We start from the raw sequence: 20,839 nt of genomic DNA on the forward strand, positions 1-20,839 counted from the left end.
CATCATTGTTAGGCAGTCCTCAGGAGACTGTCCACCAGGCAAACCCATTCACGGTGAACACTTCACTCATCTTTTACATCTCCCACAATCTGTCCCTTATGCCACAGCAAGCCAGCAACCTGGAGGTGTTCTTTAGTGCCCCTGCATTCAGAACTATAGGAAGCTGAATCGCATGTTCACTTACTGAGCTCTATTTGCTCTTCATGTCCCAGTCAGTAAGAGCATTCATGTACGAGGTTCAATTTATACACAGGTCTTATGTCTCTTGCTCTGTTTTCCCATCCTTTTTGATGTGTGCTACTCCTCCGATATGTTAATTTCACCCTGAATTTTTAATTGTCACAATTTACTTCCTCCACCTATTCACCCTCTGTCTGTCAAAGAGCGCTGCTCCCAAGCAAGAGACAAAGAAAGGACTGAGTCGCACCATGGATCAAAGGACAAGCCCCTTGAGCTGTAGGTTATCCCAAGAAAGCCTGTACCCTGGCATATGAAGGAGGCATGTATCTCTACCAGTAAACGCTCAGACTAAGCAAGAAAGATCAAAACGCGAAACTTTGGAAGAGAAAATCAAAATAGCATTAGGGGGAAATGTCGAAGCTTGACACAAAACTGGTGCCAAATTCATAGTGGTGTGGCACAATGTTAACAATCCCTCCTTGAATCTATACACCTTACTCGCCCCTCTAATCCTGCCTCAGTTTTCACAAAAACTCAGTGGCACAACCGATAAACTCCTCTCTATAAAATATTTGTTGCTGGGGAAATGAGAGAACCCTGGAAACCATCTAACTCAAGCTCTGGGTAACTTCCCATACCAAAATACCAAAAGTCTCAACATGAACTCTTTTTCTTTATCGCCCCAATTCAGGATACATGGTTTGCACAAAAGATGTGCTCACAGCCACAGACAGAAATTCTCCCATTTGTTTGTCATCAAAGTCCGATACAGAGAGTGCCTTACTAGGTACGCTTTATAGCAAATGTGTGCACCCACTGGTTGTTTTATTTGCCCAGTTTATTTGTTCAACATGTTAACCCTAGCTTGAAGCTAATATTATACTGCGTAGAATGTACCCATGATGATCTGCAATGCAACACTACTGTGCATTTTCATTGTTTATTTGATATTTTCTTTTATTTGCTAAAATCAATACAATACATTTTAAATAAATAGAGCAAGATACATGTTGCTAGCCTGTCAATAAACATTTTTAAAAATACAAGAGCTTTTATCATGATAGTTGTCTCTTTCAGCTTTATCTCTGTAAAAATAGGCATTCAGCTAGTTTTTATTTCTCGTTAGCCAGTATATGAAAACGTGTGACTGTCTTGTAAGAACATCCTTTTACCAACATTGCCAGGTTTGTGATGTGTTCTAAGCTCCACTCATTTCTACAAAGTGGTCTGTAAAGAATGTTTTCTTGCGTTTTTGTTTCCTTGATTTTCTAAAATGTTTTGTTAGTTATCTACCGAGAATCATTTGGGTACCCTCTTGCTTCCTTACCATTTTAAGGCACCAAGTGATAAGAAGGCAGGTGAAGCAGGATTGGCAGTACTATGTTATACTAGGGATTTGTATTTCTTGGCTTTGCATGTTGCAGCTTTTACTTTGATGATTCTTGATAGTTTATAGATGGAAACAGCTTCATTATATCATGTTTGCTTACTATCATCTCCTTGTATCATACATTGTGTTTATTTTTTATACAGGATCCCTCCTTGCAGGACGAATCTCTGGTCAGCTATATCATATCTGCAGCACTCTCTAATCTTACAGTCAGCAACCTTACAACAGATGTTACTATCACACTGAGGACAAGCATACCACCAAGTGAGGTGAGACGAAGTTAGCTGATAATGGAAACGCAATTCTATCAACAAATCTGTGAAATCCGTGCCAAGGTACAGGCCCAATACCAAAAAATACAATATGTCAACCTTGAAGGAAAGCACCTTAAGTTTTGATCACTATTACTCATATGTTTTGCAATACTTCCATTTTGAATACATGTTTATCTATAACATGTGTAGAATGTGACTGGTAAAATGAAGTAAAAAAGGCAATTGGATCAGAAAGGGAAAGGAAAACTAGGGTAATATGTCTCTGCAAGCACCTCTATGTACAAAAATACAAGGTTTACCGAACATTGAAAGCAAACACATCATTTATTCTCCTTCTGTAAAGCAAAAGGTTGCCAGGATAGCAGTTCCCTAATGGATGGCACACCACTCCATATATCAGCTGATCCTTTAGGTTACCACATCTTCTCGCCACCACAGTGATCTGTGCCATCAGATTTGCTATTGCATGTGGGTAGTGAAAGATTAAAGCACTGCAGATGGCTGAGGATGTAAAACAGAACTAGAGTTCAACAAGAACAGATTCTCTGGATTCACAGTGTCATTAGAAAACTAATGGTTGAAGGCCTATACCTAATGAGGTCACAACAAAGCAGAAAATAGGGCCAGTAGAAGAAATACTGGCTTTAAAACAGGACCTAAATAGTAAAAGCAGAAGCAGTCAAATAATGGAGGCCATTTTGGAGTCTTGGTTTCTTCACCCATCTGCATCCTAGTACAGTGAACATTACCACACCAAGAGGTACAGGCACATACCTTTAAGACTCTGGTTCATCACTCTTGCCCTTAACTTTCTAGGACGTTTCTATGAGAGTCCACATGCAGGAGGTTGTAGCCTTTATTACTATTGTATCCCCTCAAACCTCACTTGTTGGGTGAATAAGGCACATACGCCAGAACTGACTAGGCCTATTTTGATAGGAATTAAGTCCCTCTTCTCCTCCAGTGTTGCCAAGCTGAAGGTGGGAAACGGGAAGACACACCGTTTTTCATAGAAGGTGCCTCATTTTGTTATTGCTTCGCACATTATCACCTCTCACAACTCAGTAGGTCCTAGTAACTTCATCACTTTATGGGCAGAGTTTCCTTGGGACTCTGAACCCCTTGCAGGAAGTCCCACAGGCCCTCTATTCCAAGAGAGTCATCAAAATCCAGAGAAACATGAAGAGCTTGCAGCAAGGACTCCACATCAGCATGTAGCACATCAATCTCTGTTTGTGCTGAGACACCTTGAATCAGTAGAAAAGCTCCTCATTTGAAATTATCAAGCACTTCAATCCTAGATTCCATTCTCAGCATAACGTCAAACATATCCCTTCTTTTACCTCTGTGATGATTGCAGGGTCCTTCTCACTCAATTTATGTTGTAGGATTCCAACTTTCTCTCTTGTTTTTATCTAGTACCATTCAAAGTCTGTCACATTTTCAGTAACATTCCACAATCTTGTTTAAAGCACTTTCACCTCTGCTGGGCTGTTCTCTATCTCAGTTCCATTGTTGAAGTACAGTCCATCATAGATTGCACCAGTACCCATTCTCTATGGATAAAATCTTCTTCCTGTGTCATTCAGTGAAGTGGATACAGGATGGCCCCTTTTATTCCGAGAGTCATGGGATAACAAGAACCCTCCCACTGAATAATTCTTCTTCCTATCAGAAATTATGTACGGCGTACTTCAGGATGTCAGTGATTAGAGGAAAGAGCAAACTCATGCTTTATCAGGGTACGTTGAAAGCAGGCCTCCAAATCCACTCAGAACATGTGCCACTACAAGCTCTGTATAGGCAGAAATTCAGAATCCAGTAAGCATGAACTGCACCCCACATAAAGGGCCTGAGCTCAGAAACTCCATCTGGCTGCAGTATGATGGCTCCTACCTGGCTACTCCTCCCATTTGAGGTGTGCAGCTCCCCGACCCACCATCGGCTTCTCTTCAGTTAACTCACAGAGTGCTCCATGTGATGACACTGCTCACACTCAAACCACCACTTTAGTGTGTAAGTAGCATCTGCATAATCCACATAGGGAAAGGCCAACTCACCACCCCTGACTGATCCAACATTGCATTCTCCAGGTCGTGGAGGGGAGGGTAACTCTGGCTCCAGATTAAGCATGGAAGAACAAATAAAAAGCCACTCTGCAAATACAGTCTCCAGCATGCATCAGGCAACCAATAACCATACTTCAGGGTGCAGAACATCCTAGCCGAGAGTTCAACAGTATTGGTTTCCGGACAGCTCTGACCCCTATGTACTCTATTTTACAGGGGTGTTTGATATCCAAGTTTCAGAAAATAGGCATTTGCAAATATTTTCTAGAAGCATTCCAAATCATTTAAAAAAGTATTTTCTTATAACATACACAGCTGAGCAGATTTGTTAGCAGATAATTGTTCTAGGTACAATTCTCATGTATGGAAAGATTATGAATCTAGATATTTAAACTAGGGCTTGTTTCACAAACCTAGTATTGCAGGTGGGGTTTGTCATCCAAGCATGCTTATAATTTACTACTTGGTAGAGGACACATGTAATATTTCTTGTTGGCTTTTCCATGGTATATGAGAGGGGTAAGTAAGGAAACCCAGAGCAATTAGTCAACACCCACAGTCCTAAATTTGTATGGATTTACAAACCATTGCATTGCCTTTCCCACACTTACCTTCACTTATGTTGTAAATCCAACAGACTGCCTCCCTAATTTTTACAGTGAGTGTGGTGAATTGGAAAACCTCACATGGAAATTGTTTTACTATGTGTGGGGAAACATTTTTTGGGAATAGTGAAAATTCATATATCTCCTAATTCTACAGGGAGTGCAGAATTATTAGGCAAATGAGTATTTTGACCACATCATCCTCTTTATGCATGTTGTCTTACTCCAAGCTGTATAGGCTCGAAAGCCTACTACCAATTAAGCATATTAGGTGATGTGCATCTCTGTAATGAGAAGGGGTGTGGTCTAATGACATCAACACCCTATATCAGGTGTGCATAATTATTAGGCAACTTCCTTTCCTTTGGCAAAATGGGTCAAAAGAAGGACTTGACAGGCTCAGAAAAGTCAAAAATAGTGAGATATCTTGCAGAGGGATGCAGCACTCTTAAAATTGCAAAGCTTCTGAAGCGTGATCATCGAACAATCAAGCGTTTCATTCAAAATAGTCAACAGGGTCGCAAGAAGCGTGTGGAAAAACCAAGGCGCAAAATAACTGCCCATGAACTGAGAAAAGTCAAGCGTGCAGCTGCCACGATGCCACTTGCCACCAGTTTGGCCATATTTCAGAGCTGCAACACCACTGGAGTGCCCAAAAGCACAAGGTGTGCAATACTCAGAGACATGGCCAAGGTAAGAAAGGCTGAAAGACGACCACCACTGAACAAGACACACAAGCTGAAACGTCAAGACTGGGCCAAGAAATATCTCAAGACTGATTTTTCTAAGGTTTTATGGACTGATGAAATGAGAGTGAGTCTTGATGGGCCAGATGGATGGGCCCGTGGCTGGATTGGTAAAGGGCAGAGAGCTCCAGTCCGACTCAGACGCCAGCAAGGTGGAGGTGGAGTACTGGTTTGGGCTGGTATCATCAAAGATGAGCTTGTGGGGCCTTTTCGGGTTGAGGATGGAGTCAAGCTCAACTCCCAGTCCTACTGCCAGTTCCTGGAAGACACCTTCTTCAAGCAGTGGTACAGGAAGAAGTCTGCATCCTTCAAGAAAAACATGATTTTCATGCAGGACAATGCTCCATCACACGCGTCCAAGTACTCCACAGCGTGGCTGGCAAAAAAGGGTATAAAAGAAGGAAATCTAATGACATGGCCTCCTTGTTCACCTGATCTGAACCCCATTGAGAACCTGTGGTCCATCATCAAATGTGAGATTTACAAGGAGGGAAAACAGTACACCTCTCTGAACAGTGTCTGGGAGGCTGTGGTTGCTGCTGCACGCAATGTTGATGGTGAACAGATCACAACACTGACAGAATCCATGGATGGCAGGCTTTTGAGTGTCCTTGCAAAGAAAGGTGGCTATATTGGTCACTGATTTGTTTTTGTTTTGTTTTTGAATGTCAGAAATGTATATTTGTGAATGTTGAGATGTTATATTGGTTTCACTGGTAATAATAAATAATTGAAATGGGTATATATTTTTTTTTGTTAAGTTGCCTAATAATTATGCACAGTAATAGTCACCTGCACACACAGATATCCCCCTAACATAGCTAAAACTAAAAACAAACTAAAAACTACTTCCAAAAATATTCAGCTTTGATATTAATGAGTTTTTTGGGTTCATTGAGAACATGGTTGTTGTTCAATAATAAAATTAATCCTCAAAAATACAACTTGCCTAATAATTCTGCACTCCCTGTACACATGTAGATATTTTGCAACTTTAACGACATTCGTATAGAATATTTGTATAGGATTTTCCTAAACGTGATCATTTTTAAACTGATTTTCTCAACTACACTTGCATGGTTTAGAGAATTATTAAATATTTATCATACATATAATTTTGAGATCCAGTCAGCTTAAATGAATGGTGTTATTGGTGAGGAGTGTTTCCTGGCATTAATATTGTTCTTCAGATTTGAAGAGTTTAAAATATTTTAATACATTAAATGTGCAGAGTACCAGTCAAAAATATAATATCTGTCCATTTGAAATGCATTATTTCATTTAACTTTCATACCTCCAAGAATGCATAATTTCACTACAGAGAGATATCAGAACTGATCTTGGTGCTCTTAAAGTGGTATCTTGATACAGATGCTTTCAGCATGTTCCAGACCTCATATAAACATAATCAGGTTTTACTGTATTTGAAGGAATATAGAGTATACATGACAAACTGAATATTTTGAATGAAGAGAACCTATGTGCATCTCAAGATAAATTAGAACAGTTTGTGAAAATACAGGGAATTGCCTGTAGTCAAGGTTATTCCTTCATTAAACTATAATCTTTCGATTGTAATGAATGGAATGAGTATTATTATTAGAGATATATATGGAGTTCTACTTTTTTCTTTGCTTCAAGGTACTTTTATGTTTTACTCTTTGTAGACAACAGTATTATATGACTATTTAGACACCTATTGTAAACTTGCATTGGAACTGTGTTCATTTTTATTTTTTCACAGGAACATTTTACTAAAAAGTGTGTTTTTTGGGACTTCAAAAGAAACAGTGAGTATCCAATCAGACACTCATTAATTATATGACACATCTGATTGCCACCTGATTATGGAAATGTTGCTTTTGTTATATCACTCATGTTCATTTCCTGTCATGTGACAGATGGCACAGGAGGTTGGTCATCGGAAGGCTGTGTGGTCGCAGATTCAAAAGGCAACGAGACAATATGCAAATGCAATCACCTGACAAGCTTTGGAGTTCTGCTGGTAATCTTTATGGAGATGCATAGAGCGCATATGTATTTTTATTCTGTTTACTGACCTGGTCATTTAATTGTTTCTCATGAACTCGCACTGCTTCCAAAGTGATATCACCTTATTATTTTGACATTTTTACCCATGGTAACACTATTTGGGCAATGGTTTCAAAGCATTAATGCTAGCCTGACACCCAAACATAAAATAACTGATCCAGCAGTAGACACTATTTCTAAATTTGCGAACCAGATGAATTTTTTGCTGCGAGTGGTGAGGAGACATGCATCAAATTAATCAACTTTAATCTCAGTGGAACCCATTTAAATTTAAAATTTTAATGGGCTTTACTCCAGACTCAAAGTCAAACGTACTCAGATCAGTCTCAAAAACATGTCATAAATAAATGTAAAGAATCACCAAAGGAGAATTAAAATGGCTCACAACATTAAATTTTATCAACATATAAAAGACCAATATTTCAATAGCGACAATACAAAAAATAAGGAAAAGCGTATGATGCTTTGAATTCAGGCATAAGCCCTCCTGCCTAACCACTTAATCTACGTTCCTGGCAGTTTGATTACCTATAAGAATTTCAGAGAAAAAAATGTCAGCTCTACAGAAACCTTTGTAGATATTTCTGTCACGAGAGATGTGAGCAGCAGAAAGCCACCTACCCTAATAAAGGAAGAAAGCTCTGTACATCTCAGAGGTCCACTCTGATCAAGGGGCAAAAGGAATCTGAATCTACAGCCGACTGAACAACACCTAAATCTTGAATCTTCCAAGGGCTGACATCACAGCCAAATCTTTCCACTGAAACAACAGTGTTATAAACGCACATCTAATTGACATTTTCATCCTTTCAAGTTGCTTCCATCCGACCTTGGATAACTCCCGTGCTCAGGAATGTAGAGGGGAACTCAGTTACCAGCTCTAGTTCGGCTCCATGATACTCCTTTTGCCCTTGGAAACACATCTCTCAGACCCCCCCTATCTCCTTCTGACAGTAGACCTCCTTATTAACAAGAGACTCGAACCCATTGCATCTGTAGCTTAGGAAAATATGCAATAAACAAGCTTTATGTGGAAGGTTAGAAACACACACAGAACCATGGCCTTAACTCCAGGCAAAATAACAGACATAAATGCACATTTGATTTAAATGATTTTCCACACTTTTCTCAGAATGAATATAAAATGGTTATAGAAATAACATTTCTAAAATGCTATAACATAAACGTACTTGAAAAATGATCAATAAATGTGCTTTCAATGAAATAATATACTCATACGTGCACTTTACTAGTATGCATTTTAGTGCAGCATGTTATATGAAAGCCATTTACACGTTACAAAGGAAGCTGGTTACTCTATTATTTCATATTCTAGAAAGCATAATGGCACAGCCAAGTTATTCTCTGAAAACAAACCGAAAGACAAAGAAAGACAAACAGCCAACCTTTGTGAAAGCCCTTCCACTGTGCAGCAAAATGTGCTTCTGTGTTTTTGTAATTATTTATCCATTTGAGCTAAAAGCTATTTTTTGTTAACATTTGCAGATTATGAATCAAATATTGGATTATTTACACTCGTGGCAAATCCATGATTTTGTGGCAGCCACAAAATCGTGTAAGTCCAGTGGACGTCCATAAAGGGCCGTGATATAACGTATGGTTTTAGGGGCCTAAAAGAGGATGGTTACTTATATTGGAGCTGATATAAGGTACTTATTGTAATTCTGCAACCAGAAAGCTAGGATCATGATTAACAGAATCGAGATCTGTGGAGTGTTCCATTGCCAAACGAAAGTTATGACTGTAGACAATATTTTTTTCCACCGTCGTAAGTGGGGTGGGGGAAGCAGATGTTCGAAAAGAAGTGGTGAAAGGTATTGTAAATGTGTTGAACATCCACAATCCCATCTTTGAGGGTGTTCTATCCTGCAATAACCGCCTCGCGCCGCACACTGCAGTGAAAGGAAACAGGCACACACTAAGGGCCAGATGTAGGAAGATTCCAAATTGCGACTTGCAATTTGTGAGTCTCAGACACCTTCTGCAACTCGCAATGGGGTCGCAAAGACCCACCTCATTAATATTAATGAGGTGGGTCGCAATTTGCGACCCCATTGCGAGTAGGGGCACTCACAGGGATGGTTGCCTGCTGGAGACAGTTTTTTTTTTTCAAAGTGCAACCCGTTTTCCTTAAAGCAAAATGAGCTGCACTTTGAAAACAAAACCGAAACCTTTAGTTTCGGTATTTTTCAGGGCAGGTAGTGGTCCATTGGACCACTGCCTGCTCTGAAATTTTTTTTTTTTTTCCAGACACAAAGGGGAAGGGGTCCCGTGGGGACCCCTTCCCGTTTGCGCCTGGGTTACCATCCACTTCAAGTGGATGGTAACTGCGCTTTCATTTGCGACCGCTTTTGCGGTCGCAAATGAAAATGAATAGCATTGCGAGTCGCAAATAGGAAGGGAACACCCCTTCCTATTTGCGAGTCGGAAATGCATTTTGCGAGTCGAATCCGACTCGCAAAATGCATTTCTACATAGCAAAGAGGCATTTGCGCCTCGCAAATGGCGATTGTCGCCGTTTGCGACTCACAATCTCTTTGCTACATCTGGCCCTAAATGCTTTTACTCTGGAGTCGGCGGTAAAACTCAAAATTCCACTTTTTATTAAAGGCTCGCCTTGCCGCAGAAGTCTTTCCCCCTTCCGGGTAAGTGTTCCGTGATCGGTCTCAAAACAACTAGACCATCACGGAACACTACAGAGGGTATTCCCAAACATTTGTAATGCACTTAGTGCACATACAATTTACGGCTACTGAAAGTAAACAGTGCACTCCGTATTGAAACTTGTCACAAACACCCCATTTGTTTCGGGGAATATAAAACAAAAATAAAGAGATGAAAATGGGTATATTTATCGTAATCCTATGCCTTCAGTATTTCTGCTCTGCCTATAGTTTGCATTTCTTCGGATGACAGGTAAATGCCGGAAAAGTGAGAACAGTTGTAATTCCGGTTCTGTGAATCCCTAAAAATATGCAACGTATACAAACATTAGGCATGTGCCAATGAGGTCTTTGGGGTTTTTTTGGGAATCGGTCACAAAATAATTAATCTCAGACTTCAATGAAGTGATGTGTAAGGCACTGAGATAGATTTGAAATACTTGGTTGTATCATTCTAAAACTGATTAGGAGTGAGACCTCCTGGATGAAAAAAAACATAAATGGTCTTGATCTCTGCAACGATCTATATAATCTTTGGGTCAGATCCCTACAGCGCCTTTTTATCATTCTGAAACTGAGATAATAAAGGTTTTTGAATTAGTAATAATGCATGTACCTTAACAGCCAATAAAAAATCATTTGTAGCATCTGCTATACATATTTTAGTAACTGCTAATAAAAACACTCAAGCGAATGACACGGAAAAAGTGATGGCAGAATGTTTTTCACCTCAGGGGGTTGCTACAGAAGAGACATTTCTAATAGGTAATGTACGCCATTATTTGTTATTTAAAAGATGGCAGTGCTGCCTCACTGAAGAGTTTCCCGAATGGAATCAGGGTTTATCTTCCTCATGGGGCTAAAATATTCTGCTTTAAACCACCCACAACCACAGTATGATTCATATAATAATTTGTTAAAATTTTGCACTGACTCTTGAAGCACAGATAACCGTTCCTACTCCACTCAGGCATTTTCACAACTAATTGCGTTGGAAGGTGCAGGTCCATTAAAAAACTGGGCTGTCTAACATTCTAAGACTTATTTGCCCTCAAATGCAGACCCACAAGAGAGAGAGCACCTCATTTTGATTGATTTAACAATTGGCCACGTGGAAAATATTGTTTGTTTACCCTGTTTGGCCAGGTTGAATAAATATTGATACAAAATGCACATATCAGATACTACCGAATTGTTTATCTGACCTTTATGGCAGCATCCAGAGGCAGAATTATTTGACAATCTTGTGTGTATGGTCAGGATCTCCAAGTCCAGTTGAAAGTCTGTTTTCCAGATTTAGTCCCACATCTTCCGTTAGTTTAGCATATGCAAACAACACAGTGGCTTTTTGCATGGAATATAAGCAGCAGGTCAAAAGAACCACCTAATCTACCGACACAATACGCATGAAGGACAGTAGCACAGTGCTCCAAAAGACCATTGACATCTTCACGGTGATTACAATTAGTTCCTTGTTGCACCAATACTACTCTTATGTCTTGGGCACAACTCGAGTGCCTAAAGGCAATTGGTTCCACTGATTCCTGAAATTCAGGAAATCTGCTTTACTCCTGTCTAATTGTTCTTCCATTTTAAAAAGTCTGTTCTTTTCCTGGTTCACATTTAGTTCCGGGATCGCTCCAAAACAGGTCTATACCAGCATGAGATGTTGTACTGACATCATTGGGCCCTGCAAATATACCAGAATGTCGACTGTGTACATCGAAAATCACATGCAGTGTCCTTCATTTATATGCCTCAATCTGGCTTCTTACGTTGCTGAATATAACCCAATCCATGCATCATCAGGACAAATAGGAGTGGGACAAAGGGTAGCCCTGTCTAGTTCCTCTTTCTGTCTTACAACTGTTGGATATCACAGACCTCACATTGGCTCTGGGATCACTGTACAATATTTAATTCCAGCCTAAAGATAAAGAGCAGAGCCCCATGCACTTTAATATGTTCGACATGCTGGCACAGCCAATTGTATGAAAGCCTTATCTTACCTTATCTCCAGCATAGAGGGGTGTTTTGCCCTCCCTAGACTGTGCAAGACATGATTGATTCCTCATAGGTTTAACATCTTACTCTAGGTACAAAGCTGCATTGATCTCTGTGTCAGTGCTTCTTCCACCCAAAAAGCCTATTAGTCAAGTCCTTGCTCAGTGCTTACATAGGTATTTAGCATTAATAGTGGTGTGTAGGAGCCCCAGTTCTTTGGTTCATTTTGGTTTCAGTGTCATTACTTAAACCACCTCTTTCATGGAGGGAAGTATTTTCAGTGTAAACTGTACTTTCGGAAATAATACTGTAAATGTTTCCACCAAAATCATCGTAAAAGTCTGATAAAGGTCCACTGGTAAACCATACTACAAGGCCTTCCCTTTTTGTGAAGCATTAATTGTCGACAGAACACTTTCTTTGGTTAGGGGAGAATCCAGTATCAGAAACTGCACTGCAGCCAGCCATTGTAATTTGATGCACTCTAACATGTAATCCTTAAGCTCCTCTATTTCACTGCAAGGAGTAGCGTCCTCCACAGCCTAGGTTCCCACTAATGACTAAGCTACACACACAGGTGCAGATCACACGTCTTTATTCCTCTAGATGTACTTTTGAACTCCAACATTCTAAACCAAGTTTTCATTACATTTTATTCTTGTGATTACTTCACACTGATATATGTTTGGGGGGGTGAGTGCGTGTATGTTGAGTTGTGTGAATGCGTGTCTGCATGTATGTATGTAAGTGTGTGTGGTTGTGTGTGTGAATGGATGCATGCATGCGTGGATGAATGTGGGAATGGGTGTGTGTCTGTGTGTGTGAAGGGAGGGGGGCGTATGAAGGGGGGTCTGGAGAGGAAGGTGGAGGGGGAACCTGTGGAGGGGAAGGGAGAGGGAGAGGGTGTGGGGGAGACACCTATCAGGGAGGGATTCACTGTCACTGATAGTGCCTACCTCCATGGTTTTCGTGGTAAGGAAGCCACAAGAACCATGGTGGTAGACGGTACAGTGACGGCCGTCGGGCTGGTGATTAATGTGGCGGTCGGTGTGGTACATTGGCGGTATGGCTTCCATGATATGGAGGGAAGTACCGCCAGCCTGTTGGCAGAACTTTCCTCCATATTATCGCCGACCGCGGTTCAATGAAAAATTACAATTTTAACAAAATCAGTAGACACACACTTATATATAGGAAGAAACATGTACAGTTCTATCTCTTCGATCAACCTTCTTGGTGCTTTGATCATTCAATCTGATCTAGTTACTGGAAGATGTGACCTGTCATCTTCAGTGCCAGAGATGGCTAAGGATGGTGAAAAGGTAGCAACAGTCACTGAGTTTTCAGGGTCAGCCTTTCTTTCACCTTCTCTTGAGTTGCATGCTGTACTGCTTTCTTTAGCGTACTCATAAAACACTGAACAAGTCCATTGACCTGCAGCCACAAAAGTGTACTCGTTTGATGCTTTATGTTCAGATATTCCAGGAACTCTTTGAATTATTTACTTGAAGGGTGGGACATTTTCAGACTTCAGAATGGCTCGTATTGCCCATGTCACAAAGATGCCATCAGGCTTTTCAATGACTGGTTTGTGAGTCATAGATGAGGAGTCTTCAACCAACAGGAAACGTGAGTATTCATCTACAGTCACCATTAGGTGATATAAATTATCCAGTGAACCAAAGAAGTGAATGGCTATTCTCTCCCATGCATGTTTAGGGAGTTATGTCATGTTCAGAGTATGTTGAATAATATTGATAGAAAGGTAGTTGCATATATAACAGGCTGTGAGGTCCTTTTCAACTCTTTCATCAAGTATGCAAACCAAACTCCGTCTAGAACTCTTTTTGTGGAAACGATACCACGATGTTCTTTGTGAGGCACTTCAGTTACATTCTGTCGCAGAATCTCTAGGATCAGGATTGTCGACCCTAGCAGTATAACTCCTTTCTGAGTTACAGACAATTCATCATTGACATCACTTTATTTTTGATATTCATCATCATTTGTGAGAGGTCGTGTGTTTGTTCCACAACTGATGTGTAATTATGTCCTTTAACATGAGCATGTCATTATCATGGCTCGTGGCAGTGATGATCTTGGCTAATGAAATAGCAGCTGGTGTATTTGAATTAAAAATGAAGTTAATGTATGCTCCAGCTTTCTTGGTTGGAGTACCATGACCTTCTATAGGCACTCGAGAAATATAGTCAACAGGATTCTGACTCTTTCCTGGTTGATGTACAATTGTATAATCTTACTCCTGCAATCATAGTCCCTATCTTTCAATGTGAGTAGGTATCCTGGCTTTTGGATTGCCAAAGATGGTCAGTACAGCTTGATGATCAGTTTCCAGTATAAAAGACTTTCAGTATAGTAATACATGGAGATGTTCACAAGCCCTACCACAGCCATACTTTCTTTCTCTGGCTGTGAAAAAGCATGATCTGTTTGGGACAAACTTCTATTAGCATAAGCCACAATATGCCATCAAGTGTCTCGGCGTCCACTATGCTTTGCACAGATAGCGCCTAGCCTGACTTGGCTAGCGACCACTACATTCTCTGTATGAAGCTTTTGATTGAAGTATGCCATTTCAGTAGCATTTTCAATGCCGTATTTCATTCTCTTGAAACTTCTCCCGCATTTTTGTGACCACTGAAAGGAAAAAAAATTCTTTGCCAACTCTCAATGGAATACTAACAGTGTCCCAGTCTTGTATGTACCTTTAACTGGCCATGCCAAGAAAAGAAAAGAGCATACCATTGAAACATCTTGTGGGGCATCAGCATTTGACAAAGCCTGTACTTTTGCAGGATCAGGTGTCATACCTACATCAGAAAAAATATGGCCAAAGGATTTTACTTTTGTCTTGTTGAACTCACACTTGCCTGCACTGAAAGTCAAACCTACATCACTTAGTAAACAACATACTTGTGTCAGAGCTCTATTGTGCTCCTTTTGCGTAGCTATCATAACTAATTTGTCATCGCTATAGTCAAATGCATTCACAGCAGTCCATATGACACGTCTCTGACTCCTCTTGCTGAATACTAGGCCAGTTCCATTCATGCTCCTACACTACAATTGGCTGAGGTAGTCCTTGATGGGCTCGATTGGCAAAACTGCCTTCTGCTGAATTTCTCACTGCTGGAGGTATGGACAGCTCTTTAGGCACAATCCCAGCAACTTCTCTTGGGGCCACATTCAGCCACAAGATGATGACAGTTTAATGGGCTCAGTAAGTCTTTTATTTCCTCCTATATGTCAGCTTGCATTTTCTGACACCTAGTTGATCTCTGTCTTGCAGTGCCTCCATTCACAGCTTTCTTTGGCAAGTTATAACTATCTTTGATTGCACTTAGTAAACCTGATTGTATCTGCCCTCATTGTTAATGCTCTGTTCAACATATAGCTTTATTTTGCGTGGCAGCACAGTACCTTTTAGTAAGGTCTTCGTCGTATTTTCTTGACCAACAATGTGTAGACTTTTCAATAAAGCTTTCTTTACGTTCAGATACTTTACACCGGCTACAGTTGCACTTTGACTCCACATACGCCAAATGTTGACTCAGCACTTCGATGAAAGCACATGTGGAACACACAAGCAGTTTGCTTGGACTACTGCAAACGCTCTGGGAGAGCACTATCTTTCTTCGGGTTACTTATCCCCTATCTCGTCACCTTCCAATGATTACACCACACATGTAGCTGTAAATCACATGTCTTTATTCTTCAGCGTGTACCTGTGAACTTCAACATTCTAAACCAAGCTTTTATTGCATTCTATTTTAGCGATTACGTCACACTGATACAAAGTCCGTTTGGAGCCAAAAGGGTTCCATCCTATAACTTGCAAGACACTACACATGGCTTTCCATACAAATGAGATTGCAGCATGAGCTAGCTGCCTGTTTGATTGCCATGCAACCAGCCACCTCGTCTTGCCCCCTCTTTCACTATAACCTACAACAATATATTCTATTACTCTATTTGTTAAGTGTGTCCCAAGTGCAGCTAACTTTTTTTCATTATTTTCTGGTCTTCTAACCTCGTTGCAAACTGCTTCTTTTTCTATGTTTCTGAGGGACCTCTCTAGTCTGCCAAGCCCCCTTTCAGTTTGTAGTTTGGTACTATAAATCCTGGTTATACATTATCCTCCTACTACTACCTTTAAGACTTCATGGTCTGCTGCCAGACTGGATGAGGTGTTCTAGCTGGTCTAAAAGAATCTCTCAATGACCCTTTGTAAAAAAAAAAAAATGTTAGTTTTATTTTGCGCGCACTTGACCTGAGGACATCTGAGCGCCTTACAAAGTTTGCATAGACATGTCTTCCATACTCTCTCACACCGGTCCGCTATCCATGCCCAGATGCCATGTACCATCATTCTAGCCTGCATAAGGGAATGATACAAAAGAAATCTACAATGGTATTATTTATTCCTGACTCTGGCAATCTTGCTGTGTAAACCAGAATGTAATCCAGCTGACGATACGTTTCATAAGTGGCTAAATATCTAGTGCATCCTTCAGTACTGAGGTGATGTTCTTGCCCTCCATCATGCATTAGAAATTTCAGTGTTTCAGTCATATCCAGCTTGACATTAGGTTTAAGGGGCGGGTGTCCCATTTGCTGTTAAACAAATAATTGATGTCATTCGCTAAAAGCATAAAAGCACCAAGAAAGGTGAAGCCACTCCAAGACACTCCACAAAAACGTTATCATATACATTAAGAGAATGCACATTCACTATCGATACTTCCCTCCTATTTAACAGCCTATGACACAGCATATACCCTTCTTCCTTATCTGCCAGTTGCCGGTGCACCTAAAATGGCACATCTAGAGCCACCCATGCACAAACTGAGGAGTAAACACTTCCTTGCCCATTCTTATGGAATTTCTCAGCCTCTCACTGTCAAATGTATTTCCTGCTGCATATCCATCTTCACTCCATGTCCTTTCTGTTATGAAAGCACTCTGTAGCTCTTTGAGTAGCTACCTTTAGTTCCATAATGAAAACTTAATTATATCCTGTGATGTTTGTGCAGTAGTATTTCTCAATCATCCTACCCTGCAGCCCTGTGCCTGTCGGTTCCTTGTATCTACCTTTCACCTCATGAATACTTGTACATGGTGGACTATGACTGTGCATCTACAACTTAAGCATCTCTGTTCCCCACTCCAAGACAGTCATCTGAACAACTTAAGCACAACATATTGCCTATATTTTGTCTGTCTTCAGACAGTGCCAATACTATTGAACCTCCCTACTAACTCAATGTAATCAAGAACAATCGCAATACATTCTCCCTTCTTTCTTCTCTGGTGCTGTCTTCCAGCATGTGGGCTGGTTCCTTTCCAGCCCTGCTGACCCAAAATCTGATCAACTAGTGCCCATGATGTGTACCCCAGAGCAAGCTCCTCTATTACCTGCACTTAGCAAAAGCATCCATATTTACACTCCTTTTCACAAAGCTTCATGGAACCTCCTCACTCCTGTGGATAAGAGAGAGGGAGCCTGTCCCTTCCCACCTTCTCTTCCATCTGCCCTTTCTGTATGTAACAAGTTCTATACAGGTATATCAAAATATTATTCTTGAACGTCTATGTTAAAGTGGAGTGATTTTCACTCTACAATCTAGCAGCCTTGACCTATCCAGTTCTTCATATATCACAATCTGCTCTGCCACCTATTGCTATATTCATCATTGCTACTGTAGTGTCTGCTACCTTCTCATACTCCTGATCCGGCTGCAAGTACTCCTCGAATAATGTGCCATTCTCTTGTACTGACCTCAGCAAATGTCTTGATTTCTTGGTCTTGTTCCTACTTGGAGTTCCAGTTGCCCTGAGCTTGAATAAGATGATATGATGCATCCATTAGAGGTCTGCAGCAGTGGAACCCTGTCTCATATCTTCAGTTATTCCCAGACATAATCTGGTTCTACAAAAACATGAGTTTTTCCATCATACATGATCTTGAGGTTGGCTATATACAGAAGGTTTACTTCAATCCAAGTGCCCACAGTTTGTTTCACTGTTTCTAAAGACTTATGGTAGCACTGAATTTGTTGCGAATAATCGGAAACAATCAGAATCTTCTTGAATTCATACTGCGAGGTGTCAACCCTATCAGCATGCTATTGGTTTGCATAGTTATCTCTTTAAATAAAACAAAGTGCAATCATGTCTTTTATGTGGTGCCCCAGTGCTCTGTTAGATTTCGCCACAAAAGGTTAAGAGGCCACATTATCCAATCCTCGAGGGACAACCTTGCTGGAGAGGTCTTCCACCATCTCTAGGTGTCCCATAATCGGCAGATTATTCTACTTGGAGCTCTCATTTGCATAATCTATTCTGTCCTCCAGGGTATGAGTAAGGGCCAAAAGCATGTTGATGCTGTGTTGTTCATTGAAGCCCTCTTTAGCGGTTTGACAGTTTCGTTGATTTCTTTAGCATGATCTGTGATCTAAGGTCAGCCCACAGCAGATGTACAGCTATTGAGGTTATGACTATCTTGCTTGGAAAGGCATTGCTATATGGCACTGTTACCCCCAGTATCACAGTCTGTGCCTTATATTGGTCTATTTTGTTACTCTGGGGTGGCTTGCTTGTCTTGTTTTTCTCCAGTACTTTGTTGATAGCTAGCTTCAGTTTTATGAACTGCTACATTACTGTATTGCACCACTGGTGATACCACCTGTTTGCTGGGCTCCTCCTGCATCTCTACAATGTCTTTATGCTGCTGCTCATTAGATTTTTGTCCCTTCTTTTTCCAATTCTACTACCCACTACATCCTCACCAAGAGGGTACCATCAAGAACCTCAATCAGCACCCTTCACTCTGTGACTGCCCAAGTTCTTTTTTTTTGTGTCAGTGACTGAGTGCCTCAGTTTGGACACCAGTCGACTAAAGTCAGACTTTCTTCGGACAGTCCGGAGTTACCTTGCCCCTACGGTGCAAGAGGGCCATCCTTATTCACTTTGCTGTCACACTAAAAACTAATTACGCCAATAGTGGTCTCACACTTTAAGGCTTTGCTATGCCAGTAATCTATTGCCTTATGCAAGGGGACCTTCTCCCTTCAGTGTAGAACTGCTAAATGTTTTTTTCTCATGCTTCGCAGGAAGCAAAACTCTTCACCGAGATCGACAGACCTTTGGACCCAGTTAAGAGTGTGGTTAACCATAAACAATCATTTCCAACTTATCCCAACAAATTTAAACACCTTTACTAATGTGGCCACAGAAGGGAAAGTCCAATCAGTAAAAATGTAAAGGCTTTATTTCACATCCATAAAGCTAAAGTTACGCAAATTGTGTGCAGAATCAAATTACAAAACTAAATCACTATCATTGGTTGCCCAAAATGGGGAAACACAATTAATTTACTTAATAGCAACACTATTAGGCATTCAAAAAGAATAAATATCATTACAGTTATTATATGAGCAATAGAAACATATCTCAAATCAGACTTTATTGAAATTTCACAAATCAAATTAAACAGAGATTTAAAAATCAGGTTTGGACATGGGTTATCCGTATAACTAGCCACATTTGGAACCAATCTATTTTGGGCTCAAAGAAACTAACTAGAAAAATAAAATAGAAAGGTGTCTGCATGCTAACTTCTATTAGAGAAAAAGTATAAAAAAGAATAGCATTAACTGAGAGATATCTCTCTCCTAGAGACAACATTCAAGAGATTTCTTCATCAGCAAATCATGTAGATCATCAGCTAAGTCCGTTAGAAACACCATCAGGGTAACTGTAGAACACGAGCTGCACAGAGAACGGTTCACAGGGACAATCAGAGGACAACCAGAGAACAAGTAGAGGACAACTAGAGAACACCTAACTTAAACTTATGAAGTCCATTCCTATAGTAAAGTACACAAATGTCTCTGATTCGGCAGTTCAGTTGTTCCACATCACACAAAGGGGCAATATCCAATCAAAGTCTAAACACAAATCAAATTTGCAACATAGCTAAGTCTGAAGTCATCTTCTTCCATGTGACCCAACAATCAATTACAGTTTTCTATCACTTTGCAACAAGACAAATTCTTCCCAGGGTTAATGGACTCGACTTCTTTCCATGTGAAAAGTTCATGTTGATAGAAACCATTTATTTCATGTTTAATCCACAGGCCTCAATGTTCCAGGCCAAGGTCCTTTAGAAACAGTCTTGTAAAATTAAACAAAGGAGACAAATAATGATTCATCACTTTTACATGACTACAAATACGAAGTCTGCAGGCCTAGTTATGCTAACACAAGAACTATAATGCATTAATATCGTAGTTAATAAAACACACATAATATGAACATTTCAGTATTAATAATATGTTATCAAAAAGAATAAAACATTTCATTAAGGATTGCAAACTTTTTTAAAGCATCACAGGTACAACAGAGAAGTGCATTTATTTTATGTGCATGTAAATTTATACTCATAAATCACATAGTAAACATTATAAAATCAAATTTGTTTCACTATTAGTAGTTACTTTAATGTTTCAAATATACTTCGATATCATTTAAATCTTGTTAGCACATTGTCATTCCGGGTAGGCACAACAGTGTCCACCACCAAATAAAACATGAGCACTTTTAAAATATGTGTTTGTGCAGCTTTTCTCTACGTTAAGCTTTTAACATGAAACCTGCTGACGTCTGGGTCACTAAAAGCATTACAAAATTTACGCTCCAACAGTCCTTCTTTGACAGCAACCTATGCCGTCACAAAAAGGACACTAATTTTAATGAGACAACTCAAGGCATTGTAGTTTGATAATGTTTCAATCTATTGTAATTCTCAAATC

At 40.1% G+C, this 20,839-nt stretch overlaps 1 protein-coding gene across 1 annotated transcript in view; it reads left to right on the top strand.

The window, feature by feature from the left end:
- Positions 1-20,839, top strand: part of ADGRG2 (adhesion G protein-coupled receptor G2) — a 904,627-nt gene that overhangs the window by 683,782 nt on the left and 200,006 nt on the right. The window contains exons 24-26 of the mRNA XM_069205012.1: positions 1,714-1,839; positions 7,010-7,055; positions 7,167-7,270. Of these exons, the coding sequence (XP_069061113.1) occupies positions 1,714-1,839; positions 7,010-7,055; positions 7,167-7,270 (276 nt within the window). The remainder of the gene's footprint in view (positions 1-1,713; positions 1,840-7,009; positions 7,056-7,166; positions 7,271-20,839) is intronic.

Source organism: Pleurodeles waltl, chromosome 8, assembly GCF_031143425.1.
Source record: "Pleurodeles waltl isolate 20211129_DDA chromosome 8, aPleWal1.hap1.20221129, whole genome shotgun sequence".
NCBI lineage: Eukaryota > Metazoa > Chordata > Amphibia > Caudata > Salamandridae > Pleurodeles > Pleurodeles waltl.